This window comes from Chiloscyllium plagiosum, chromosome 34, assembly GCF_004010195.1.
Source record: "Chiloscyllium plagiosum isolate BGI_BamShark_2017 chromosome 34, ASM401019v2, whole genome shotgun sequence".
Classification (NCBI taxonomy): domain Eukaryota; kingdom Metazoa; phylum Chordata; class Chondrichthyes; order Orectolobiformes; family Hemiscylliidae; genus Chiloscyllium; species Chiloscyllium plagiosum.
Genome location: NC_057743.1, coordinates 23947273 through 23974633, shown reverse-complemented (window position 1 = coordinate 23974633; position 27361 = coordinate 23947273). Strand labels below are relative to the sequence as shown.

General features: G+C 40.7%; 1 protein-coding gene across 4 annotated transcripts in view; it reads right to left on the bottom strand.

Annotated features, from left to right (window-relative positions):
• LOC122540343 (matrix remodeling-associated protein 8-like) overlaps window positions 1-27361 on the bottom strand; it is an 87818-nt gene that overhangs the window by 46126 nt on the left and 14331 nt on the right. For 2 of the 4 annotated variants that reach the window (XM_043675921.1, XM_043675920.1), the window contains exon 1: window positions 15730-16215. In XM_043675921.1, the coding sequence (XP_043531856.1) occupies window positions 15730-15778 (49 nt within the window). In that variant the 5' untranslated portion in view covers window positions 15779-16215. Of the gene's footprint in view, window positions 1-15729; window positions 16216-27361 lie in introns of those variants that run through there. The other 2 variants (XM_043675918.1, XM_043675919.1) reach the window with 2 other exon arrangements.

The window sequence follows — 27361 nt, the reverse complement described above, 5'->3', positions numbered from 1 at the left end:
GCATGTCCAGCAGTCGCTTAAATGTCCCTAATGACTCTGTTTCCACCACCACCGCTGGCAACGCATTCCATGCATTCACAACTTTCTGTGTAAAGAACCTTCCTCTGACATCCCCTCTATACTTTTCTCCTAATATCTTAAACCTATGAGGTTTACCAGGATGTTGCCTGGTATGGTAGGAAGATTGTGTGAGGAAAGGCTGAGGCACTTGGGGCTGTTTTCATTGGAGAAAAGAAGGTTTAGGGGTGACTTGATAGAGGTGTACAAGATGATTAGGGGTTTAGATAGGGTTGACCATGAGAACCTTTTTTCACGTATGGAGTCAGCTATTATGAGGGGGCATAGCTTTAAATTAAGGGGTGGTAGGTAATGGACAGATGTTAGGGGTAGATTCTTTACTCAGCGAGTCGTGAGTTCATGGAATGCCCTGCCAGTAGCAGTGGTGGACTCTCCCTCTTTATGGGTATTTAAACGGGCATTGGATAGGCATATGGAGGATAGTGAGCTAGTGTAGGTTAGGTGGGCTTGGATCGGCGCAACATCGAGGGCCAAAGGGCCTGTACCTCGCTGTATTTTTCTATGTTCTATGTTCTATAATATCTTAACACGATAGTTTGTCTTAATTGCCCGACAGCTAAACTGACATAATTGTCATTTAGTTTAATATTTTCACCAAATCTACAGACCACTTACAAAACAACAGAGTTTTAAGTTGAGAAATGATGTATTAGCTTGTTAGAAGTTGCATAAGATTAGTATTTTAAATGGCAGTCAATTATAAACCAAATCTTATACACTGAAGGATAGGCCAGAATCTGTACAAAAGAAAGACACTACTTTCTCCCACCATTGAATGTGCTTGAGCTTGAAGAAGAAAAAACAATTGCCATGAACAAATATGATAAAAAAAATTGCTGAAATGTAGAATAAAACTTTAAGACATAGGAGCAGAAATTAGGCCATTCAGTCCATCGAGTCTGCTCCACCATTCAATCATGTCTGATAAGTTTCTCAACCTGTTCTCTCCCCATAACCCTTGATACTCAAGAACCCCTCTATTTCAGTCTTAAATATTCTCAATGACCTGGCCTCCACCGCCTTCTGGGACAATGAATTCCATAGATTCACCACTCTCTGGCTGAAGAATGTTCTGGAGAACACCTGGTTCTTGTCTTACGTAACATCCATGCATTTGTGAATACAGATGAAGTTGTATTGTAATATTAATTGACTTTGTTGCACATTCCAAACAGAATTGCACGAGAAGAAGTGTTACTGATGGAAATATATTGAGGGCATGATTGGCAATGTATGATGAGTTTTACTTAACTTAAAATAACAATAAGCGTTGGACTGTGGGAGAGGTGTGAAGATTGTGACCCTGTAAAAATGGCAGGTGTGACCCAGATGTGAAAATCAAGGTACAATAGACCCAGTGTTTTGCCAGTAGAGAAAAGGGGGTGAGCCATTACTGGGGAGGACAACCAGACCAAGTGTTATCAATATTCAAGTATACAAGTGCTCCTTTGTATCATAGGTGTCATAATCAGTAAGGTAAAAATGACAGTCTCAAAATATAACTGTTAGAAGAAATTGGTAGTAGCGTGCTTGATGGACTCCTTGACAACATTGAAGGAGATGGGAGGACATTATCTCTGAATAATCTATGACATCGTTAATATTGCTGCTGCTCACCCTGTTTTTTTCAATCAATCTTTATATTGAAAATAAATTATTCACCAATTAACAGTTGTGTTACATTTTGAAACCATGGGCCAAATATTCATCACTGATTCAGTAAGCATATGACAGGCCAATTTCCATCACTTAATTTCCAAGTTCTGAAGGAACTTGTGCACACATGCAATTTTCAGCCCAGGGAGTCATGGCAGGCTAGAGTGAAGATTACCATCTTCAGAAGCAAGCCCAAGGCGGGAATGGATGCCCAAACCCAGCAGGATAGAACACCTGCTTTCATTGTCTGGGATACCAGCTCAGACTGCAGAAGATCAGTGGATCCCTAGTCCTCACTACCCATCTATTCCAATTTCGCTCCATATCCCCTTGCCTCCTGTATACCCATGTACTGAGCATCCAATCTGGACTTAACTCATGAGTCCAATAATAAAAACTTGGCATTCCTTGTTTTTACTTTTATTTTTATATGCATGAGCATTTCATCCATCTACTCAAACTAGACTTGGAAAACATTGCTTTTCTTAGGAGCTCTGAAAATTGTCAAGCTGACACCTATTCAAACTTTTTTTAAAAAGCACGACTCTCAAATGGGTTTTAGTACAGGATATAGAATAGGATTCCACTGCATGACTATACTCAGATTTCTAGCACTTAATACATTAGTGCCTTTGAAGTTCACAAATAGATTTTAGGCTTACAATCAAAGAAATTAGGTATCTGTACAGTCATTTCAAAGGCTCAACATATGTCTGGACTTGAAAATCAAAGCAGAAAATGAAGCACAGCATTCATACAACACATTAATATCTGATTCGTAACACTGTTGGATGTAAGAGAGAACTTTATCCACAGGAGGAAGTACTGCAATGCATCTGAACACTCACACAATACTGCTCACTTTAATGGTTACTTACCTTTTAAGCACATGAACATAATTAAATATTCTATGATTAGCTATGTCATTTTACACTGTCAAGGTCTTTTAACCTTACCTGTCAAAAGTTTCCTGACTCCATGATAGGTTTTCCACAGGGTTCACAAATGGATTAACATGCTATGTTTTGCACTGACTTCAGAAGGCCAACTATTGAAACTATCAATCCCAGGAAAATTCAAAATTGATCATGCATTTAAAAGTGCATGATTAAAAATTTTGAACCGAATGTCATATTGCGAGAACATCGGGTTACAATCATCATGACTCCTGCACAGGTTAAAATGGTGGCTGACAAATATTGAACAAGAAATTTAAATATAAAGGATTTCACCCCTCCCCAACCTCAATTTTTGCCTTCCTAACTTGTGTTTGACTGGTGTCAGGATATTAAATATGGCCCCATGTTATAGTCTGCCAGCTAATTTGAAATTGACAAGCTCACTTCACTTGTGTGTGTGTTACCGCATAAAATGCTTTACCAAAGGACTAGCAGAGAAGCGATTAGATCATTAATTGAAAACTACATCCACTTCCTCACATCCAGTGCATATATAACAATATATCCTCCTAAATAAAACCATTTCCTGTACACCCATCAAACAACAGAATAATAACTTATCCTCAACACCAGCACATATATTCCAATTGTGAATTCCTCTTCCTCACAATGACTTGCAATAATATTGCACCTTTAATGATATTAACAATCTCAAATGCTTCACGGGCCTGTTATCAAATTTGATATGAAGCCAATTAAACAAATATTAAGCTAGATAACTAAGAGTTTAGTCAGAGAAATCGATTTTAAGAAGTGACTAAAAGGACAGAAGAGAGAAAAAAAGGCAGCGAGATATCGGGAGGAAATTCCTGAGGTTTAGAATCCATGTAGCTGAAGGCATGGCTACCAAACGTCCAGTGGTTAAAATTAGGAATGGTCAAAAAGCTGGAGTTTGCAGAGCACAGATCCAAGGTGGGGGAACATAGTTTTAGGCTGTTGAAGATTACTAAGCCAAGGTGATTTGAAAACAAGGATAGGAATTTTAAAATCATGATGCCGTTTAAACATGAATCAACATGTGGCCTAGTAGTAAGTAGATTATTTAATCCAGAAACTCAGCTAATGTTGCAGGGACCTGGGTTCAAATCCTGCCATGGCAGATGGTAGACTTTGAATCCAATAAGAATCCAGAATTAAGAGTTTAATGATTATTGGGAAAAACCCATCTAGTTCATGAAATAAAAACAGAAAAAACTACAGATGTGGTAAATCAAAAACAGAAGTAGCTGGAAAAGCTCAGCAGGTCTGACAGCATTTGTGAAGAGAAATCAAAGATAGCATTTCTCAGAGGAAGGGTCACTAGACCCAAAACATTAACTTTGATTTCGCTTCACAGATGCAACCAGACCTGATGAGCTTTTCCAGCAACATCTGTTTTCGTATTCGATTCACTAATGTCCTGCAGGGAAAGAAATTGCCATCCTTACTTGGTCTGGCCTACATGTGACTCCAGACTCACAGCAATGTGATTGACTCTTAGCCATCTTCTGGGCAATTAGAGATGGGTAATAAATGATGGCCCAGCTGGCAACACCCTTATTCCATGAATGAATAAAACTAAAATAGATTAACAAGCACAAGGAAATGTTCTGAGACTTAGTGTGAATTAGGTAGCAGAGTTCAGTACCAAAGCTTTGAATGTGAAGGATAGAAGATGGGATTCTGACCAGAAGTGCATTCAATCAGACAAATCTAGAATAAATAAAGGCACAGTCGTTGGTTTCATAAACTGAGGCAAGGTCAATGTTATCAGATCTTACAGAGATGGAGATATGCTGTCTTTAGTGATGATGTAGATGTCTGGTGGGAAGCTTATCTTATGGTCAAATATAATCACCAAGGTTTGGTTCAACCTCAAATTTGATTTTGAGAGAAACAGGGTCAGAGGCAAAGAAACATAGTTTGTGATAGGATCTAAAAACCATAGGTTCCATTCTTTTACTATAAAATTGAAGAAAATTCCTGCTCATCTGTACCTGATGTCAGACAAGTAGATAGTTCAGAGACAATGGTGGGATCAAGACAAATAAAAGTAAAGCAGAGCTAGTTACCAGCAATATATGTACATGAAAACTGTCACCATGATTCTGGATGTGGGTACTAAGGAGCAGTACGCAAATGAGAAAAAGGAGAGACTATGAATAATAGCCTCAAGGAATCCTAGAGGCAATACTACAGGAATGAAAAAAGAATCAATTGCATATGATTATCTGGCTTTGACAGGAAGATAGAAATGAAACTGGTCAAGTGTAGTTCCAACCAGCAGGACAACAGTAGAGGCTTTGGAGTAAAAGTTTGTTACTGAACCATGTCAAAGGTTGCAGATGAGTTGGGATCGTTTACCCTTGTCATAGTCAATTAAGCTGTCTTTTAATAAAAGCTGACTTTAATAAAAGTAGATTCAAACAAAGAATTCCAAAAAGGTTGTGTTCAAAAACTTCAGAAAAGAAAGACACACACAAGATGGGTTTGTGATTGCAAGAAGAAAAGGATCAAGGATTTGTTTTTGAGATGTCTAATGTCAACAGATTTCAAGCAGCAGAGGCTATAACCTTAGGAGGGCAACCATTAAGCTCACAAAGAAGTCAGGAAAGGAAGTTCAGTGATCAGTAATTTAGTAGGAATACAGTCTAGAATTTACAAATGATGTCTCATCAACAAGGTGAACTCACAGAGGATTAGAGAAGATGGTAGAGAAGCTAGGGAAAAGTTGTAAATTCAGATTAAGGAAAAGAACAGGAATCGGCCTTCTAAGGGAATGGAGGGGAGCAGTATTGGCAACTGATTGGATAATCATGCTCTTTATAAAAAAGTCCACAATCTAATTGCTATTGTAAGATGGAGGAGGCAGCGGGGTTGTTTTAAGGTGATAATAGTGGTGGACAAAAGGAAGAATGTGTTATTAGATTAGATTAGATTTCCTACAGTGTGGAAACAGACCCTTCGGCCTAACCAGTCCACACCGACCCTCTGAAGGGTAACCCACCCAGACCCATTTCTCTCTGAGTAATGCACCTAACACTATGGGCAATTTAGCATGGCCAATTCACCTGACCCGCACATCTTTGGACTATGGGGGGATACCAGAGTACCCAGAGGAAACCCATGCAGACACGGGGAGAATGTGCAAACTCGACACAGACAGTCGCCCAAGGCTGGAATCAAACCTGGGACCCTGGCACTGCTAGGCTTCTTGCACTCTTAAATGATGCACAGTTTTAACGATGGAGAGTATATATATACAATAATGCCCCAGTTGGTCTTGTTTGATCTGGCAATGAATGGTAAATCTAGTTGATTGTTAAATACATTCAAGCTAATGTACCCTGAGTTTACAGAAGCTGATATGAGATCTACATTGGTGGTCTAAGAAGGAGACATAATTCTAATGAGATAAAGGCATCAAAGGTAATGGAAAGATTCATTAAAGAATCAATATCTGTTGAGTATCATAATGGATTAAAGGTAAAAAGGCTATTTGCTAAGAGTTTGAGAGTCTGGGGGTTAGTGACTTGGAAAAAAATTTTCCAGGAATGGACTCCGAAAGAAGCAGATTTGATTTGATTTGATTTATTATTGTCACATATACCGACATGTTGCCGTACATGCTTTACAGGAAAGATACAATGTTACAGCTGTCGAAAAGGGTGCAGAGAAAGATCAACATTAACGCTAAAGACATCCATTAAAATGGCTGTTAACAGCAGGGAAGAAGCTATCCTTGAATCTGTTCGTACCTGTGTAGAAACATTTATATTTTCTGCCTGACAAAAGAAGCTGGAAGAGAGTATAACTGGAGTGGGAAGGGTCTTTGATTATTTTGGCTGCTTTCCTGAGCAACAGGACGTATAGATAAAATCAATGGATGGGAGGCTGGTTTGCGTAATGGACTGGTCTTTGTTCACAACTTTCTGTAGTTTCTTTTGGTCTTGGGAAGAGCAGTAACCAAACCATACTGTCCATTCATTGAGATTGGATGCTTTCTGTGATGCTTCTATAAAAATTTGTGAGTGCCTTTACGGATATGCCAAATTTCCTTAGCCTCCTGAGGAAGTAGAGGCATTGTTGTGTTTTATTTTGACTGTAGTGGGTTTTTTTCCTGTGGGTTCACTCTTAAGAAGATAAATCTAATGTCTGCAGCAATGACTGCGGGTACAGGTGCATCCGAGGCTGATGGGATATGTGATATCATTCACTGCCCTTCTACTTAATGCAAACAATAAGCTCAACACGTAGAGATGTACTGTTTCCTGCGATTCTGCTGAACTTCCTTTTGGAGGCCTTTATGCCATTTAAGCCTTGCCACAAATGGCAGGTGTCCATGTGGTTAGCCTGAATCTCAAGTTTAGTTTGGTATTGCTTCTTGACCTTGTGAATGTAGTACCTCAATTTCCCATATAGGTCAGGCTCGCCCAACTTGAACGCCTCAGACCTGAACTTCAGTAAGAAGTGGATCCAATGGTTCATCCATCCTTTCTGATTGGGGAACATTCGGATTGACTTCTTCAGCATGCAGTCATCTATATATTTACTAATGAAGTCCGTAATGGTAGTGGCTGATTTAGGTTGGCCACTGAGTTCTGGAATATGGACCAGTTCACTGATTCTAAGCAGTCCCATGACTCAGACCAACATGCACTACTATCTGTACCGCATTCTCACACTTCAATTTCTGCTTGTGAGGAGGAGTAGAGTGTTGCGGTCTGATTTTCCAAAATGCGGATGTGGGTAGCAGCAGTAGCCATTTCTTATGGTTATATAGCAATGGTCAAGGATGTTCGGACCTTTGTTGGAACAGGAAACCTGTTGGTGGAATTTTGGTAGTATGTTCTTGAGGTTGGCCTGGTTGAAGTCACTGATTACAATGAACAATGGTTCGGGACATTCCGTCGCAAGACTGTTTGTAGTCTTGTATGCTTCAACAAGTAGTCTTCACTTCCGCACGGGGTGGGATGTAGACCACTGTCAGGATAGTGGAGGTGAACTTGTGTGGCAGGTAGTAAGAATGGCATTTCACTGGGACTGAAAATGGGACTTTTTTCATTGGAATATAGGAGGCTGGGGGGGTGACCATATAAAAGTTTATAAAATCATGAGGACACAGATAATGGGTCTTTTCCCTTGGGTGCGGGAATTCAAAACTAGGGGTCATATTTTAGGTAAGATGAGAAAGTTTTAAAAAGGACATGAAGGGCAACTTTTTTACACAGAGTGATTAATGTGTTGAATGAACTGTCGAGGAAGTAGTGGATTCAGGTACAGTTACAACATTTAATAGACATTTGAATAAGTACATGAATAGGTAAGTTTGGAGGGACATGGGCCAAATTCAGGGAAATGGGACTAGTTTAATTTGAGAATATGGTCAGCGTGGACCAGTTGGACCGAAGAGTCTATTCCATGCTTCATTGGTCTATGACTACATTAAGGGACAGAATTAGTTAAATAAGCCGGTAAACTCTGAGATAAGAAGAACAAGAATTGTTGAGATAGAGGTGGAGGTTCAAATCACCAAGGATAAACGGTTGTCTAGCATAGAAGAGAGTAAAAACTTGAGTGAAAAATTGAATGACATATGAATGGGAGGACAACAATGATATTAAATGAAAAGTGTGAGAAGTGCAGCAAGGTGGAAACCTTAAAGGGAAAGTTACCAGAAGAGGAACATCTCCTCTAAGCTGCATGGTTGCTCAGGAAGTTGCTGTTGTTCATGGACCTCAGACCCTTTGTGTGATGGTAATTTTATGCCATCAAATTGTTTGTGTGGATAATCACAGTATTGATTTTGTGGTCATGTGATATAAACTAACTTGAGACAATAGCACTTCTTATTAGAAGATCAGTGCAGAAAAGGCAGTCAAGATCAACGCCCTCTGAAGGAAGGCATCTTACTCTAAACAAGCAATGGTTATTCACATCTTTTTATGATAAACCGGTTCCTTCATACTGGTTTACTGGATTTCATGTTTGCAGATACCAAGTCTTAGGGCAACTATCATATTTGTGTTTCTGTATACATCCAGGCAATACTGTTAATTCCATAAGTGATCTGTTAAATCCTGACATATATTCAATGGAAGATTATCCAAAGGCCCTTTTACATGTTAATGTCTTTCCAGAGGCATAACCAGACAAGTAGTTCAACCCTGTCCATGTAGACACCAGAAGTAAAGTCACCTATCCTTCAAATTCCATTTTGACAATGCAGTATGTCCACATTGCATAACAAACTAATGTGTATGGCTCAGAGTTACACAAAAAGTAATGGGATAGAAACAGCATTTGAGTCCTTTTCTATATTACTTGGTATGCTATTACTACCTGGCTTCTCTACTCTTAATTTGGTATGCTTACATCTGTGGTTGATTCCAACTGTTTCCATTTATTGCAGGTATAATATAGTTTCTAATCTGGACCTTCCCCAGTTGTACGGAGGTACATTATTATATGTGAACTAGACTGACTCAATTGGTTAGAAGCATAACATTATGTCTGACACCAAATGGCCCCAGGTATTCTGAGGTCAGCCATTTAAGGTTTCTTCAAAATTATGAAATGTCCAGCTTTACCAAAATTGTCTGTCAAGGCAAAAATTAGATCATCACTTCAAAAGTAACTGGCTAAAATATCAACTGCAGAGAACCTACTGTCCATCAGTGAATGTTCATACAGTTTTTGAATAGTTCTTTACCTTCACCAGATGAGCACAGATGTTGTATTAGTGGTACAGCATTTTCCTTCAAGTCATCAATTCCACAAAATGATCATAGCTCTCAGGTATAACAGCTATATTTTTAATGGCCACATTCAGTTCTAAGAATCATTTCAAAATCAGTAATTTTGTAATCGAATAAATTACGAGTTTTGAAAAGATTCAGAATGGAAGCCGTGTATCAAGGCTCCCTCTTCTCCTAAAGGCACAGTTCATTCAAGTTCAGTTTTCTCCTCTTAAACATGCTGATTCTCACTGGGATTCAGATTTATACAATCTCATAATATTTTAGTACAGAAGTAAATTGCCATTCTTCATCCATGAGCCAAAACAGGCACATTAAGAGAGTATTGGATTTTCCCATTGCAGGACAATTCTTGGAATTAGATAAGACGCTAAACTGAGGCCCAGTTTGGTATATTAAGCAAATCCATAATATGCCATAGCACTATTTTGTGAAGAGCAGATAGATTCTCCCCGGTGTTCTGGCAATATTTTAGCCTTCAACCAATGTCATTAAATGCAGATTGTTTGGTTACTAATCATATTGCCATTTAATGGACCTTAGGGTATGCAAAAGATGTGCTGCTTTTCCTTTATTACACTTAAAGTATTCCATTGGCTATAAAGCACTTTTGGACATCCTAGCTCGAGAGGCACAGAATTCTTGCCATTTTTTGGCTAAGTGTGTGTTATGGTGAATTTGGTGGATGATTCTCACTGCAAGGTGGAGTAAAGTTTCTCACTATATATTACCAACCTCACCACTTTGTCTTTTGAGTCTCATGGTGAAAATCAATTCCTATGTCCACATTTTTACCACATGCCATTCCTGGAGCAATTGGCCACTCACTAGAAATCCTGGAATTCACTAGTATCCCTTATGCCCATGCTGTCTAAAAAAGGTTACAATGTGTAAATGGACAAGCATTGTCAGTCCAGAGCTGCCTTCATTATTGTTGACATATACCCCAGACATGGCAGACAGGGTAAAACATCATCCTGTTTTGTGGATATGGTCTTGGACCTCCTGCCACTCAGGATGATGCAAATGTGGGACTTGCTTTTTTCCCAGGACCAGCAGTGGCAACTACAAAAACAAAACACACCAGCCTGGTCTGAGGCTAACATACGGTTTGGAACAGTCTCAGCCTTCTAGAGGAATGTCTAGCACTGTAAGAAGTAGTTCAATATCCATCCGCCATCTATCAGCATGAGTAACATCATGTCTCTTTGATACATTACATTCACACTCTCTCTCTCTCTCCTACAACACTGACTTCCCACTAAGCTCATGATCTACTACTTTCACTAATGCATATAAAATCTTCCCTACTCACTCTTACTCACCCAAACCTTCACTATCAACAGCCATGCATGACCTTTGAGCTGCCAACTCATTCATTCAGGAAATCTTTCCACCTGAATAACAATAAAGCTGTGCCGTCCACTCAGCTTGGACTGGTATTGGAAACTGCACTTGATTTACTACGCTAGATTCTCTGAGTGAAGGCGATCCGTTTGACTGGATTGAGGCCTGATGACAACCGTGGCATGCATCCTGGCTTTGTGGCTGTGCTAAATGGCATTCAAGACAGTAATAATATGAGCCAGGTACCTCTGATTAAGGAGGCAAAATGGAAGAAGTCAAGGTAAGGCAAGGAACGGATGCTGCAAGCATAGAGATTGACTCATACTAAATGAGCTTTATGACAGTGAGTTCATGAGCTGGGTGTGTGTTCCTGAACACAAACTGCTTTTGCTGCAGCATTGCAATGATAGTTACTGGTAAAGCCCAATGTGAAGCACTGAAGTGCAGAGACATCCTGGAAGTGGACCAGAGATATGCCTTGAGGGTTCATAGGCTGGCACATATTGGATGCCAGTGTCAATGAGCATGAAACGTATATGGCTGGTACCCACAAAGCATGTCAGAGATGGTGGTGCCCAGCGTCCAACTTTGAGTTCTTTTAAAGCAAGCAGAGAGTAGACTGCACCAAGGTTTCCATGTTAAGCTTTCACAACAGCTGTTTTGTTGCCAAGCCACTTAAGCAAAATGAGAAGTTATGGCAAGATGGCCTTGACATTGAGACAGCTATCTCACACAATTCTCCCATTTATCTTGCCATAGCCCATATTGTTCATAGCTTGGAAATATTCTGCCCCTCTGTCTTTTTTCTGCTAACCTTTATTCATTTTTCATTCCTTGTGTGGTTTAGACTGTGGACATAAATCTGGATCAGTGGTTTTACTCTAGATGATTTTAAACACGATACGTGACAACATGTGCCCAAAGACTTCTAAAGTCTTCAATGCTGAAGGATGTTCTTGCTATTCTGCTGAACCAAATGGGCTAGACCACTCCCCGGATTTATTCTCAGATCCAAGTTGATTTAGCTCAAGAAAGTAACTGAATTGCCACTAATGAATGCCATAACCTTGAATTAGAGCAAGGAAAGACAGCTGATATTCCTTCTCCTGAATTACTATTCATTGATACTTGCTCTTCACAGTGTTTAATGTTGTACAAGGACAAGGTGAAATTTGGCCACAGTGCTTCCCAGCATACCAGGCTGCATTTCCAACTTCTGTGTGGATGGATTTGGAAGTGACTAAGAGGAAAGTTTAAAAAACACAAACTGGGGTGACTCTTCAATGCAATTCCACCTAAGTGCATTTTCTTGAAGCCATTTCTGTCCACTACTGATTACTTAATCCAGTAGCAGCAGGATACGAATGAGGTCTTATTAAGTCCCCATCTGGGGTCACATTGTCAAAGCCACAATGGTGGATCAGCTCCCTCTGAGGCTGAAGTCCAGCTGTTAGTTGAAGATGGGCACCTGACAGCAGGTCAGGAGAGCATGGGAAGCATCCTTTAAATTTTCCACATATTTCCTGTTCCATGGCTGCCAGAGAACCACAGTTGAGACCACTGACCAACTTGCGATGGAGAGGGGGTTAACCCTCCACATCAATAGCATGGCATCTGTGGCCATAAAGCTATAATTAGTGAGTCATAAAATCCATACAGCCGCAGATAGAAGCCATTCAGCCAATGCTGTCTGCACCAATCCTCCAAACAGCATTCCACCCTATCCTCGTAACCCTAAATTTTACCATAGTTAAACCACATAGCCTGCACATCCCTGGACACTACATGGCAATTTAGCATGTCTAATTCACCTAATCAGCATATCTTTGGACTGTGGGAGCAAACCGGAGAACCTGGAGGAGACACACGCAGACACGGGGAGAATGTGCAAACTCCACAAAGACAGTTGCTCAGACTGGAACTGAACCCGTTCCCTGGTATTGTGAGGCAGAAGTGTTAACTGTGCCATGGTGATCTGTGTTATCTTTAGGCACCCTTGTGCTCTCATCCCAACATCAACAGTGCCCACATAAGAAAGCATCTCATGGTGGGCCAACTGCCTTTTGCTGCTGGTTCTTCTGGTTCGCTGGTCCATTTCCTTAAATGGATAGGGGTCTAGTAGGCACCTTCTTAATTGGTTTTCTCCAGAAAGATTGCAACTAACATCACACCATGCATAAAAGACAGGTCAATGGAGTCGAGACAAAGATCAAACCTGATTTAATTAAGTGGTGGAACTATCGGAGCTATCTATTCCATTCCTACGTTCCTAGAATGGGACAAAATGTTTTTATGACCTTTTGGCAGACAGAGCAGCAGTAAGGGGAGGAGAACTGCAGCAGAGGTTAACAACAGCTGTTTTGAATTTGTCAGGAATTCGGAGCTGTGCAGAGTCAGGAACCTCAGGGTCACATGGGCTTGCTCTTGAATAGAGAGAAGAGAAAAACAGTTAAAAAAAACATTTAATATATCATCTGGGGAACACCTGCCAGGAAGTGAGTAACTAATCAGGGCACCATAATAGTGAAAGGATTGGAGTAAATCTGGAGCAAGTGATGCAACAGAATAAGTGAAATAACAGAAAAAAGATTGTTTTATAAGTCAAACATAGGAGCAAGGAATATTCAAAAACATGAAAAAACATAGAATTCAAGTATCTTTCAAAATGTTCTTAAAACAAAACAACCAACATAACCAAACCATCCCAAACAAAACAAAAAGGCAGGCTGTAAGGTGTTGCATACAGGGTAGCACAAATCCTAGGCTCTGCTACATCTGGGATAATTCACAGAAAGAATGTACTAAATACAGTTCAACACACAAACATTCAAGCATGTTTATGTGCACAATAAAAATATTACAAGTGCTAGTTCAGTACTCAACTTGAGTGACCATCACAACGTTGCCTAATCTTTTTCACTTCACATCCAGACAGTTTCAAGTCGGGATCTCCAGATAGTCATCAGCAGCAGGGAATCTGATGGGAGATCCTCGATGATTAACCCCATTGTTTTTCCAATGTCGTATTCTAATACCATTTTCCGCTTTCCCTGAATCTATTGTAATTTTCCTCATTCGCTCTGATTCTAAGCCCACTCTCCCCTTAATGTCTCTAATCCTAATGTGGACTTATAAAAATACAACTCGTCCAATTCTCTTTCTGCAAAATACATTCTTGTAGCAACAAAATCATGATAGTGAAGTTCTCAGTGTTCCAGGAACAATTAGTGTAACACATCAGTTTTTTTTAAGACAACAAACATAATAAAATGTGGTGGATCTGGAAGGTTTATATTAAGGAATCACCGAATTTTGTCTACTTCTGTGGGTTTCAGTGCACAAAGTGCCAGAACTATCACAGTACATCCTGGAATGTATAATTTACAGAAGTTGCTGATCAGGACATTTCATGGTGCATCAGTTCCTCTCACCTCTTTGTATTTGCAAACAAAGTACAAGTTTCCACAAGTGCATCCTAATTTATTGTGGGATGAATTTAACCATTCCTCTCTGGCAGAAACTGGGTGGGCAGTTTAAATCATCTGAAGAATTGTCTGCCCCAAACCCACTTTTTCCTGCAGTTTCTAACTTTAGCAGGTATTCTGTACAAATGAAAAAGACCTTCAGGATGCCTCTTTAAATATGGCGTTCTCAGAGCCTGACTATTACAACCCTTTGATAAGCAGCATGAAGGAGCTGGAAGGGGCCGACAAAGGCAGGTTTTGTTTCATATATGGCTTCCTTGTGAAGTCAGGAAGAACAAGAAGTGCTCCTCCCATGTCCTGGGTTCACCCTTTCCCTGATCATGAGTCCCTCTTATCCATTTAACTGAGTGTTGAGGACTATTCCTTCAACCACCTGACATCCATTGCTGCCTGGACAGGAGCTGCTTCCACCAGTTTGGATGGGAGACGAATGACGTCCATGAGGATAAAATCTTCTGAGCCTGCATTTATCAAGATCAGCAGAAAACTGCCCACATTAGACTCCAGTTAAAATCAAAGTTTTAGTCTTTCCCACCCACAGTCAGTACTTAGCTTGATTAACCATCCTTCAAGTGCTAGCCTCAACAACGAGTAATCGAAGCACATTTGTGCATGGGGAATCACAGAAAACTCAATTCTATGTTTGATTTTTTATGTCATGAAATGCAATAGTCCTTCATTTATTTTTCTTTCTAATCCAAGGCACTGAGGTCAATTATAGAATGACAGAAGTTAGCAGTTGGAATGCCAGAAAGATATCTAGTCAATATCTAAATGTAACTCAACAAGCCCACATTTTGTTCTGTGTTATCTAATCTGGTTTTAGATAAAATGGTGGAACTATCCCATTGGCCAGATCTCTTTAACAGTGAATCTCACTGTCATGATACTTATTTTTTACTGCCAAGAGCTGAATTTTGTGGTCATCGAGGTGATGGATGTTTGTACCTTCCACAACAAGTAAACATTCAAACATCAAACACTGTCAGGGCAGCTCCAGCACAGGTTAGATATGAAGTAAAACTCCCTCTAGTCTGCCATATTGAATACTCCCAATGCAGACACAGCACAGACTGAATAAAAGACAAAGCTTGTTCATGCAGAGAATTCTAAATGTCCAAGAGAAATTACACAGTATCTTTATCAGTGACAAGAAAGACATTCGCAAAAATCTGCTGCTTTATTTTTGGGACAAACATTAAAGTCACTGCCTATGTCCATCTAACTTTTGATTAATGCAGTAAGAATGATCACAAGCCAATAAGCTTCCACGAACACTTTGTTTATACATACTGTTAAACTCAGAACACTAACCAATAAACTTTAGAATTGCAAATGCCTTTGTCTAGTTAGCGAGTTGAGACAGAAGAACTTAAAAATCAGGATACTATAATACATTTTATACTTCTGAGTCCTTATCTAAATGACTTGATTCTTTTGAAAAACAGTATACGTAAAACGTCTTACCTTTTAAAATCAGGAGATGCAATACCAGGAGTTTAGCCAGCCGTCCCATTTTCTTTTTCTTGTCTTCAGTAAACTTTTCTCTGTTGTTTCAAATCAAAAATAAATTATGACATCATCACAGCTCTCTGCTACTGAAGCTCGTAGCCCTTTTACTTCAACGGACCTGTTTATAAGTTTGGAGTTTTTCTTTAATTGGGGTGGTGTGAGTGGGTGTTGTCCTCTCCTTGTCGGTAAATATTCTTTTTCTTGGTGAGACCAGCCTCACAAGTAAATGCGTCCTTTTTGCCTGCAAATGATTCCAAACCCAAGCTGTTCCTAACTTTGGCAGAGAAAATGTGACTCTCCCGCTAATCACACTCCTCTGCACGACTCCAGATCCTAAGCTATGTTTTCTTCTTTCTCTGTGTGTTATTAATTTGCTTGGAGTTCGAGCAGCTTTGAGTTGTCCCAGCCTCATTTGGCTCTGGGCCATAACACTTTGCCACTTTGGATTTTTCTGACTTATTTTGATTTTCCTTCCCTTTAATCTGAACTTTCCTAGTAGAAACATCATAGCAGAAATCTTTTAACCCTCTGTTTGCTGGTATAATTTGAATTGCAAAATTTTCTTAAAAAGTATACATTGATTCTATGTGAAAGGTTTATATATAAACCTTATATAAAAAACATTTTTGAGCTTGGATTTCAAAAAAAAAGTTGTGTATGATTGTTGTTTACTTTGGTGAAGGATTTTCTTTAATTTAAGTCAGTGTCGTTCCAGAACAGTGACCTAATCCAATTTTTATCAGAGAGGTGAGTTGCAAAGCCAATAGTGTTAATGGAAAGATGTTTATATTGTTGGGTATACAACAAGTAAACATGCTCAGAAGAATTTCTCCCAGGAGTAGTCAGGGCAGTTCTGGAACCAGTTATCTCAGCAGAAGTTTTAGTTTATGAAACTTCTAAACCAAGAGGGTCTGGTTAGAAAAATGCAGGTTTTTAGAACGAAAAAAAGTTAAATTCTCTGATTTGAGGAAAGTTCAAATCAGCAGATTTAGAACGAACTCATAGATCTGTCTCCAGTCCACAGGAAAGAGCTTGGAAAGAACCAGTAAAGCAATCCCTAAAGTGTTGAGATAAGTGAAATATCTCTGAAATCAAGTCTCTGTAATGTCAGGAAGTAGGTTGAAATTTTGTTTTCCTGTGTGTTTTAAATCGGGTCAACTGTCTTTGATGTTTATATAACTTGTTTATTTTTATTTCTTCGAGAATTGAGTTTTTGTTTAGGTGCAATATTCATTTTCATCTCATTTTGATGCAGACTGTTCCTAAGTCCTGTGAACAATAACTAATTCCCATGGACTTTCCCAACTGCCCTCTTCATAAGCGGATCCAGGCAATGAGTGTTTGCAGACTATTCAGTTATAAAAATTATTTGATCTTGGGATTATATGCCACTGTACACTGTCAATGATTAATTACAATGAAAACATTAAGAATCAACTATTAGTGTGCCACTGTAGTCACATATTGCCATACCAGGATAAACATGGCAAGTTCCATTTTTTTGAAGGATGGTAATCATCCAGTTAGGTTCAAAATGGCAAGGTTGTGCTCAGTTGTGCACCAACTGCAAATTGTAAAACCAAGTTCAGTAACGATACAATTTGTATGCACAACTAAATCTCCAGTTTATTCAGACATCAGCACCATTTACTTTTGCAAATCCTATTGCTGTAATAGTAGGCCTTCTTAGAACATAAGAACTAAGAGCAGGAGTAGGACATCTGGCCCTTTGAGCCTGCTCTGCCATTCAATAAGATCATGGCTGATCTTTTTGTAGCCTCAGTTCTACTTACCTGCCCATTTACCATAACACTTAATTCCTTCACTGTTCAATTTTTTTTATCTTAGCTTTAAATCTTTTACTGAGGAAGCCTTAACTACTTCACTGGGCAGGGAATTCCATAGATTCACAACCCTTCGGGTGAAGAACTTCCTTCTCAATTTCGTCCTAAATACACTCCCCCTAATTTTGAGGTTATGCCCTCTGATCCTAGTTTCACCCACCAGTGGAAACATCTTCTTTAGTTCTGTCTTATCTATTCCCTTCATAATTTTATATATTTTTATAAGATCCTCCCTCATTCTTCTAAATTTCAATGAGTACAATCTCAGTCTACTCAGTCTCTCCTCATAAGCCAACCCCCTCAACTCCGAAATCAACCTAGTGAACCTCCTCTGCACCCCCTCCAGTGCCAGTACATTTTTTTTCAAGTAAGGAGACCATAACTGTATGCACTACTCCAGGTATGGCCTCATGAGCACCCCATACAGCTGCAACATAAAATTCCTGCTTTTAAACTCAATCCCTTTAGCAATGAAGGACAAAATTCCATTTGCCTTCTTAATTACCAGTTGCACCTACAAACCAACTTCCTGTGATTCATGCACAAGGACACCCAGGTCCTCGGCACAGCAGCAGGCTGCAATTTTTTTTTACCATTCAAGGAATAGTCCTTTTTACTGTTATTCCTACCAAAACAGATGACTTCACATTAATTAACATTGTACACCTTGTTGCTCTTACCACAGCAAAACAATTAAAGGCTTGTCTCCAGAATCCTTGACTGATTAGAGATGGCAAGGCGAATGATTCAGTTAGAGGAAAGGTTATTAAAGGGGATGGGCTTTTGTGGTGCAGTGGTAATGTTTCTCTACCTCTGAGCCAGGCCCAGGTTCAAGTATCACCTGCTCGAGAGGTATGTTGTAAATTGTCTGAACAGGTTGATTTATTTTTTAAAATTACTCAAGGAACCACTGTGTCAGAGAAGCATACCATGTCCTGGGACTTTTCAGGCAGTGGCACCTACAGGGATAGAGGACAACAGAGGAGGCTGTGCTCATAGTTCTCACTCGTTCTTGGAGCATGTAGTGATTGGAATCAGTTGGATCATAGAATCATAAATAGTCATAGAGATGTACAACACGGAAAGAGACCCTTCGGTGCAACTCGTCCATGCCAACCAGATATTCCAACCCAATCTAGTCCCACCTGCCAGCACTCGGCCCATATCCCTCCAAACCCTTCTTATTCATATACCCATCCGAATGCCTCTTAAATGTTGCAATTGTACTAGCCTCCACCACTTCCCCAGGCAGCTCATTCCATATACATACCATCCTCTGAGTGAAAACGTTGCCCCTTGGGTCTCTTTTATATCTTTCCCCTCTCACCCTAAACCTATGCCCTCTAGTTCTGGACTCCCCCACCCCAGGGAAAAGACTTTGTCTATTTATCCTGTCCATGCCCCTCATGATTTTATAAACCTCTATAAGATCACCCCTCAGTCTCTGGCATGCCAGGGAAAACAGTCCTAGCCTATTTAACCTTTCCCTAGAGCTCAAATCCTCCAACCCTGGCAACATCCTTCTAAATCTTTTCTAAACCCTTTCAAGTTTCACAACATCTTTCCGATAGGAAGGAGACCAGAATTGCATGCAATATTCCAACAGTGGCCCAACCAATGTCCTGTACAGCCCCAACATGACCTCCCAACTCCTGTACTCAATACTCTGACCAATAAAGGAAAGCATACCAAACGCCTTCTTCACTATCCTATCTACCCTCGACTACATTTTCAAGGAGCTATGGACCTGCACTCCAAGGTCTCTTTGTTCAGCAACACTCCCTAGGACCTTACCAATAAGTGTATAAGGCCTGCTAAGATTTGCTTTCCCAAAATGCAGCACTTCACATTTATCTAGATTAAACTCCATCTGTCACTTCTCAGCCCATTGGCCAATCTGATCAAAATACCATTGTAATCTAAGGTGATCTTCTTCGCTGTCCTCTACACCTCCAATGTTGGTGTCATCTGCAAACTTACTAACTATACCTCTTATGCTCACATCCAAATCATTTACATAAGTGGTGAAAAGTGGTGGACCCTGCACCGATCCTTGTGGCACATCACTGGTCACAAGCCTCCAGTCTGAAAAATAACCCTCCACCACCACTCTCTGTCTTCTACCTTTGAGCCAATTCTGTATCCAAATGGCTAATTCTCCCTATATCCTGTGAGATCTAACCTTGCTCACCAGTCTCCCATGGGGAACCTTGTCGAACTCCTTACTGAAGTCCATATAGATCACATCTACTGCTCTGTCCTCATCAATCCTCTTTTCTACTTCCTCAAAAAACTCTATCAAGTTTGTGAGACATGATTTCCCACACATAAAGCCATGTTGACTATCCCTAATCAGTCCTCGCCTTTCCAAATACATGTACATCCTGTCCCTCAGGAGTTCTTCCATCAACTTGCCCACCACTGATGTCAGGTTCACTGGTCTATAGTTTCCTGGCTTGTCCTTACAACCTTTCTTAAACAGTGGCACCACATTAGCCAACCTCCAGTCTTCCAGCACCTCATCTGTGACTATCGATGATCCAAATATCTCAGTAAGTGGCCCAGCAATCACTTCCCTAGCTTCCCACAGAGTTCTAGAGTACACCTGATCAGGTCCTGGGGATTTATCCACTTTTATACGTTACAAGACATCCACCACCTCCTCCTCTGGACATTTCTCAAGATATCACCATCCATTTCCCTAAATTGTATATCTTCCATATTCTTTTACACAGTAAATATTGGTGCAAAATAATCGTTTAGTATCTGGATGTAGGTTTGCTCGCTGAGCTGGAAGGTTCATTTCCAGATGTTTCGTCACCCTACTAGGTAACATCTTCAGTGGGCCTCAGGCGAAGCACTGTACAAGATTCCTGCTTTCTGAATATATGTTTGGGTTTCTTTGGGCTGGTGATGTCATTTCCTGTTCTTTTTCAGATGGTGGTAGATGGGGTCTAACTTGATGTGTTTGTTGATCGAGTTCCAGTTGGAATGCTATGCTTCTAGGAATTCTCTGTTTGGCTTGTCCGAAGATTGATGTGTTGTCCCAGTCGAAGTGGTGTCCTTCGTTATTTCTATGTAAGGATACTTGTGAGAGAGGGTCATGTCGTTTTGTGGCTAGTTGGTGTTCATGTATCCTGGTGGCTAGTTTTCTGCCTGTTTGTCCAATGTAGTGTTTGTTACAGTTCTTGCACGGTATTTTGTAAATGACATTAGTTTTGCTTGGTGTCTGTATAGGGTCTTTCAAGTTCATTAGCTGCTGTTTTAGTGTGTTGGTGGGTTTGTGGGCTACCATGATGCCAAAGGGTCTGAGTAGTCTGGTAGTCATTTCCGACTAGGACAACACATCCATCTTAGGACAAGTTGTATTTCCCGGAATATCCTCGCTAATACAGCTGTAATGATATCCCTTATCAAAAACACCACTCCCCCTCCTCTCTTGCCTCCCTTTCAGTCCTTCCTGTGGCATTTGTATCCTGCAACATTAAACTGCCAGTCCTGTCCATCCCTAAGCCACGTCTCTGTAATTGCTATGACATTCCAGTCCCATGTTCCTAACCATGCCCTGAGTTCATCTGCCTTCCCTGTTAGGCCTCTTGCATTGAAATAAATGCAGTCCTAACTTGTTCTCTGCTTTGTCCCTGCCTGTCCTGACTGTTTGACTCACCTTTGTTCTCAACTGTACCAGTCTCAGATTGAAATCTTTCCTATCTCCCAGGGTCCCACCAACCACTCCCCACCCCCCCAAGCTTAAATCTCCCAAGTAACTTTAGCAAATCTCCCTGCCAGTATATTAGTCCCCTTCCAATTTAGGTGCAATCCGTCCTTCTTGTACAGGTCACTTCTACCCAAAAACAGCTTCCAATGGTCCAAAAGTGTGAATCCTTCTCCCATACACCAGCTCCTCGGCCATGCATTCATGTGCTCTATCCTACTTCTGCCCTCACTAGCTCATAGCAGATGGAATAATCCAGATATTACTACTGAGGACCTCCTTTTTAAATTCCCACCTAACTCTCTGTAATCTTAATCTCCCTTCAAAATCTCAACATTTTCCCTTCCTATCTTGTTGGTTCCAATGTGTACAATGATCTCCTGCTGGTCCCTCTTCCCCTTGAGAAGGTTCTGCACCCTCTCTGAGACATCCTTGATCCTGGTACCAGGGAAGCAACACACCATTCTGATTTTTCACTGCTGGCCACAGAAACGTCTGTCTGTACCTCAGATTAGAGGTTCCCCTAACACAATCGATCGCTTGGAACCCGACATACCTCTCATTACATTAGAGCCAGTCTCAATACCAGAAACTTGGCTATTCATGCTACGTACCCCTGAATGTGCGTCACCCCATTCATTTTCCAAAACAGCATACTTGTTTGAAATGGGGATAGCCACAGAACACTCCTGCACTACCTGCCTACCTCTCTGATATTTCCTGGAGTCAAACCATCTATGCGACTGTATCTGAGACTTCCCCCCCTTCCTTTAACTGCGATCCATCACATCCCCTTGTTCTTGTAAATTCCTCACTGCCTCTAATTGCCTCTCCAACCGATCCATTAAATCTGATAGGATTCGCAACCAATGGCATTTATTGCAGATATAATCCTCAGTAATTCTAAACTCTCCCAAAACTCCCACATCCGACAAGAAGAGCGTATCACTCTATAAAGGCCATTGATGCTTCTTTCAATCTACAGACCCAAAAAATCTACAGACCCACTTATTCCTCTACGAAACACTGCTCCAGGTTAAATTAATACTTATGGCTTCTATTTTAAGTTTAATCAAGAGACATAGCTCAATGCAACATATAAACAAGAAAGAACCCACTCTACTCACTACTGCAGGCTTATTTTAAGGCCGCGATCAAATCCACTTATCTGCTTCTATGCTGTGACCTTTCCCAAACAGGTTCCTCCAAGATCAGTTGCGAATTTCACTGTTTGTTTCATTTTCCAATGTCCAACGATACATGAGTTCAAACAGCAAAGGCAGTAACTGTGCAGGTTCACTGCTCTGTCAGTTAGCAATGTGGGTTTCTTTCTCTCTCTCTCCTGCACTGACCTCACTATGTGCTTCCTTTGTCTGTTCTTCTCCCTTTTAAAACTGCTGTTGTTTTATTTCTTCCAAAGTTCCAAAACAATGGAACAGCATATAAACCAGTAATTACTGCTCCTGGAATTTGAGGAAATCACCTCCAACACGTAAAATACCTCAAAACAGGAGCAGCTGTTACAGTCAGACATTTTTCCCATCCTCTATCTTGGATTACCCAGAATTCTTTTTGTTGACTACGAGATCCTTGATTGGGGTTGTTAACCTGCACTAATCATGAAAAGCCCTGCCTGACCAACATAACCAGGATCTTTACAGAGAGGTGGGAACCAGAGGTGGCGGGGGGAGGTGAAGTCTTTTATTTCCCCCTCCAATTCTACTTTGATTTAATCCCTATCCGTTCCCTGCACTTTATCAATCACCTAGGCTTTGGCCTCTGATGAGAAGGACACTGCTTGTCACTGGCCACTCAGGTGTTTCTTTTCTTCCTAGTGGTGGATTTGGTACTGGGTAATGAACCAGGCCAGGTGTTAGATTTGGAGATAGGTGAGCACTTTGGTGATAGTGACCACAATTCGGTTACGTTTACTTTCGTGATGGAAAGGGATAGGTATATATTGCAATTATGATGCGATTAGGCAAGATTTAAGATGCATGGGATGGGGAAGGAAACTGCAGGGAATGGGCATAATTGAAATGTGGAGCTTGTTCAAGGAACAACTACTGCATGTCCTTGATAAGTATGTACCTATCAGGCAAGGAGGAAGTGGTTGAGCGAGGGAACCGTGGTTTACTAACGAAGTTGAATCTCTTGTCAAGTAGAAGGAGGAGGCTTATGCAAGGATGATGAGAAGGCTCATTTAGGGTGCTTGAGAGTTATAAGTTAGCCAGGAAAGACGTAAAGAGAGAGCTCAGAAGAGGCAGGAGAGGACATGAGAATTCTTTGGCAATTAGGATCAAGGAAAATCGTAAGGCTTTCTATAGGTTTGTCAGGAATAAAAGAATGACTAGGGTAAGGGTAGGGCCTGTCAAAGACAGTCGTGGGAAGTTGTGTGTGGCATCCGAAGAGATAGGGGAGGTGCTAAATGAATAATTTTCATCAGTCTTCACAAAGTAAAAAGACAATTTGTTGAGAAGAATACTAAGATTTAGGCTATTAGACAAGATGGTGCTGAGGCTCAGAAGGAGGACGTGTTAGCAATTCTGGGAAGTGTGAAAATAGATATGCCTCCTGGACCAGGTGGGATTTACCCTAGAACTCTCTGGGAAGCTATAGAGGAGATTGCAGAGACTTTGGCTTTGATCTTTATGTCATCTTTGTCTACAGGAATAGTGCCAGAAGACTGGAGGATAGCTAGTATTGTCCTTTTGTTCAAGAAGGGGAGTAGTAATTATAGACCAGTGAGACTTACTTCGGGTAAAGTCTTGGAAAGGATTACAAGAGATAGGATTTATAGTCATCTGGAAAGTAAGTTAATTAGGGAGAATCAACATGATTTTATGAAGGGTAGGTAACTTTATTGAGTTCTTTGAACAGGTGGATGAGGGTAAAGCGGTTGATGTGTTGTATATGAATTTCAGTAAAGCATTTGATAAGGTTCCCCACGGTAGGCTATTGCAGAAAACACGGAGGCACGGGATTGAAGGTGATTTACAGTTTGGATCAGAAATTGGACAGCTGAAAGAAGACAGAGGTTGATAGGAAATGTTCATCCTGGAGTTGTTACCAGTGGTATCCTGCAAGGATCTGCTTTGGGGGCACTGCTGTTTGTCATTTTTATAAATGACCTGGATGAGGGCATAGAAGGATGGATTAGTAAATTTGCAGAAAACACTAAAGTCAGTGGAGTTGTGGACAGTGCAGAAAGATGTTGCAGGTTACAAAGGGACATAGATAAGCTGCAGAGCTGGGCTGAGAGGTAGCAAATGGAGTTTAATGTCGAAAAGTGTGAGGTGATTCACTTTAGAAGGAGTAACAGGACTACAGAGTACTGGGCTAATGGTAAGATTCTTGGTAGTGTGGATGAGCAGAGGAATCTCACTGCCCATGCGCATAGATCCCTAAAAGTTGCCATCCAGCTTGGTAGGGTTGTTAAGAAGGCATACGGTGTGTTAGCTTTTATTGGTAGAGGGATTGAGTTTCAGAGCCATGAAATCATGTTGCAGCTGTACAGAACTCTGGTGTGGCCACACTTAGAGTATTGCATATTGTTCTGGTTGCTGCATTTTAGGGAGGAAATGGAAGCATTGGAAAGGGTGCAAAGTTACTAGGATGTTGCCTGCTTTGGAGGGAAGGTCTTATGAGGAAAGGTTGAGGGACTTGAGGCTGTTTTCATTAGAGAGAAGGTTAAGAACTGATTTAATAGAGACATACAAGATAATCAGAGGATTCGATAGTGTGGACAGTGAGAGCCATTTTTCTTGCATGTTGATGGCTAGCACAAGAGTGCATAGATTTAAATTGATGGATGATAGATATAGGACAGATGACAGTCATAGGTTTTTTACAGAGTAGAATGGGCGTGAAGTGCCCTGCCTGCAACAGTAGTAAACTCACCAACTTTAAGGACATTTCAATGATCATTAAATAAATATATGGATGATCATGGAATAGTGTAGGTTAAATGGGCTTCAGATTGGTTTCACAGGTAGCGCAACATTGAAGGCTGAAGGGTCTGTACTTCGCTGTAACATTCTATGTTCTACCACTGTTTGGCAGTGGTATGGAGGTTTATTTAAAAAATACAGGGGATTCAGAATCTCTTCAGTTGAGGGGACTGACTCCGAATTGACTTGCCACAGCCAGTGTATTGTGCAACAAAAAAAAACCCAAGAGATCTTTAGGGAGAAGTGTTTTATTTTCCCACTTCCATTTTGATTTAACCCTTACACCCCCAACCCCCCAACTTCACTTTTTCGATCACTTAGGCATTGCCCTCTGATGAGAAGGGCACTGCTTGTAATGGCCACTCGGGTGATTTTCTTCTTGGTGGTGGAATGTCAACAAAGTTTTCTGCACTTTGTTACTTCACTGTGTCTTACACCTACATACGCACGACATGGGTGCTGGGGAGGAATAAGAGCTACTGCTGTTTGGCCGTCGTGTGGGGGTTTATGAGATCTTTAGGGAGTGGTGGGCACTGCAGGGCATGGTGTGCTTTATTTCCCCCACCAACTCTATTTTGATTTAATCCCACCCTCCCCTTCACTTTTTCGTTCACGTAGGCATTACCCTTGAAGGGAAGGGCACTGCTTGTCACTGGCCACTCAGATGACTTTTCTTCCTGGTGACATGGGTGCTGGGGAGGAATGAACACTACTGCTATTTGGCAGTAGTATGGGCAATGTTTTAAAAAGTATGTAACCAGGAGATTTAGAATCTCTTCAATTCAGGGGACTGACTCTGAACTGGCTAGCAACAATCAGTGTTACTGTGGGTTTTCGTTTTTGGTCTTGGTTTTACTCATTTGTGGGGAACTGGCTCTTGAGCTGGCTGGCCACAGCCAGTGTGCCTTGGAAAAAAGAAAGAATTATATAGAACCGGGAGATATTTATGGATAGTTGGGTATGGCAGGGCGTGGAGTGCTTTATTTCCCCTTCCAATTCTATTATGATTTAGTCCCTATCCTCCCTTCACTTGTTCTTTCATGCAGGCATTGCTCAATTGGGCTCTACTTGTCACTGGTTTCTTGGCCATACTGATGTTTTCTTCCTGGTGGTGGCATGTTAATGAAATTACCTACACCTGGTGTATTCACTTTGTCTTACACCTACACATGAAAAAGAAAAATTATATAACCAGGAAATTTAGAATCTCCTCAGCTCAGAGGACAGATCAAACTGGCTACCCACAGCCACTGCACTGTGCATAAGTAAATAAAGAGTGACTTGGTGATAGGATAGGGTTTGGAATGGCCTGCCTACCAATGTAGTTAACTCAGCCACATTAGTGAAATTTAAACAATCTTTGTATCAGCACATGGAAGATGATGGGATAGTATAGGGCTATGTGTTTAGGTTAGTTCACAGGTCAATGCAACATTGAGGGACGAAGGGCTGGTTCTGCACTTATTGTTCTATGTTCTATATAAACCAGCCTCTGTGCAGTTATTGCTGTGGCTTCAGGAGGAAACAATTCGCGCCTGAAGAACATTTGCTTGCAACAGTATTCATGGAATTGGGGAAAGCATTTTTGGCATTATGTCCTTATTTGGAAAGCTGAAGTCATTGATCCTGCTGTGAAGACTGGGTCCAATATGTGGAAAGAATGTGATATTTTTTCTGGGCAAATGACATTGGGACAGATGAAAAGCAATGAGTAATCCTTCTGAGTGCTTGCAGATCTGCAGCATTATCACTTATAAGGGGCTTAACTTTCCCAGAGGCACCTGACACTAAAATCTTCCAAGAGTTGATGGCGCTTGTTAAGGAATATTATGACCGCAAACCTCTAATTCTGAGAAGTTATAGGTTTTATTTGCTGTTACAGAATCAGGTGAATCTGTATTGGGATTTTTGACGACATTGAGATGTTTGGCAGAGGTATGTTATTTTGGGTTAACTCAGAATGATACCGTGGAACTGTTTGGTATGTGGGATTAATGATGTAACGATGCAGAAGCTCCTACCAGCTGAAGCCCAACCAGACTTCAAACAGGGACTACAACTGGCTTTGTCATTAGAAA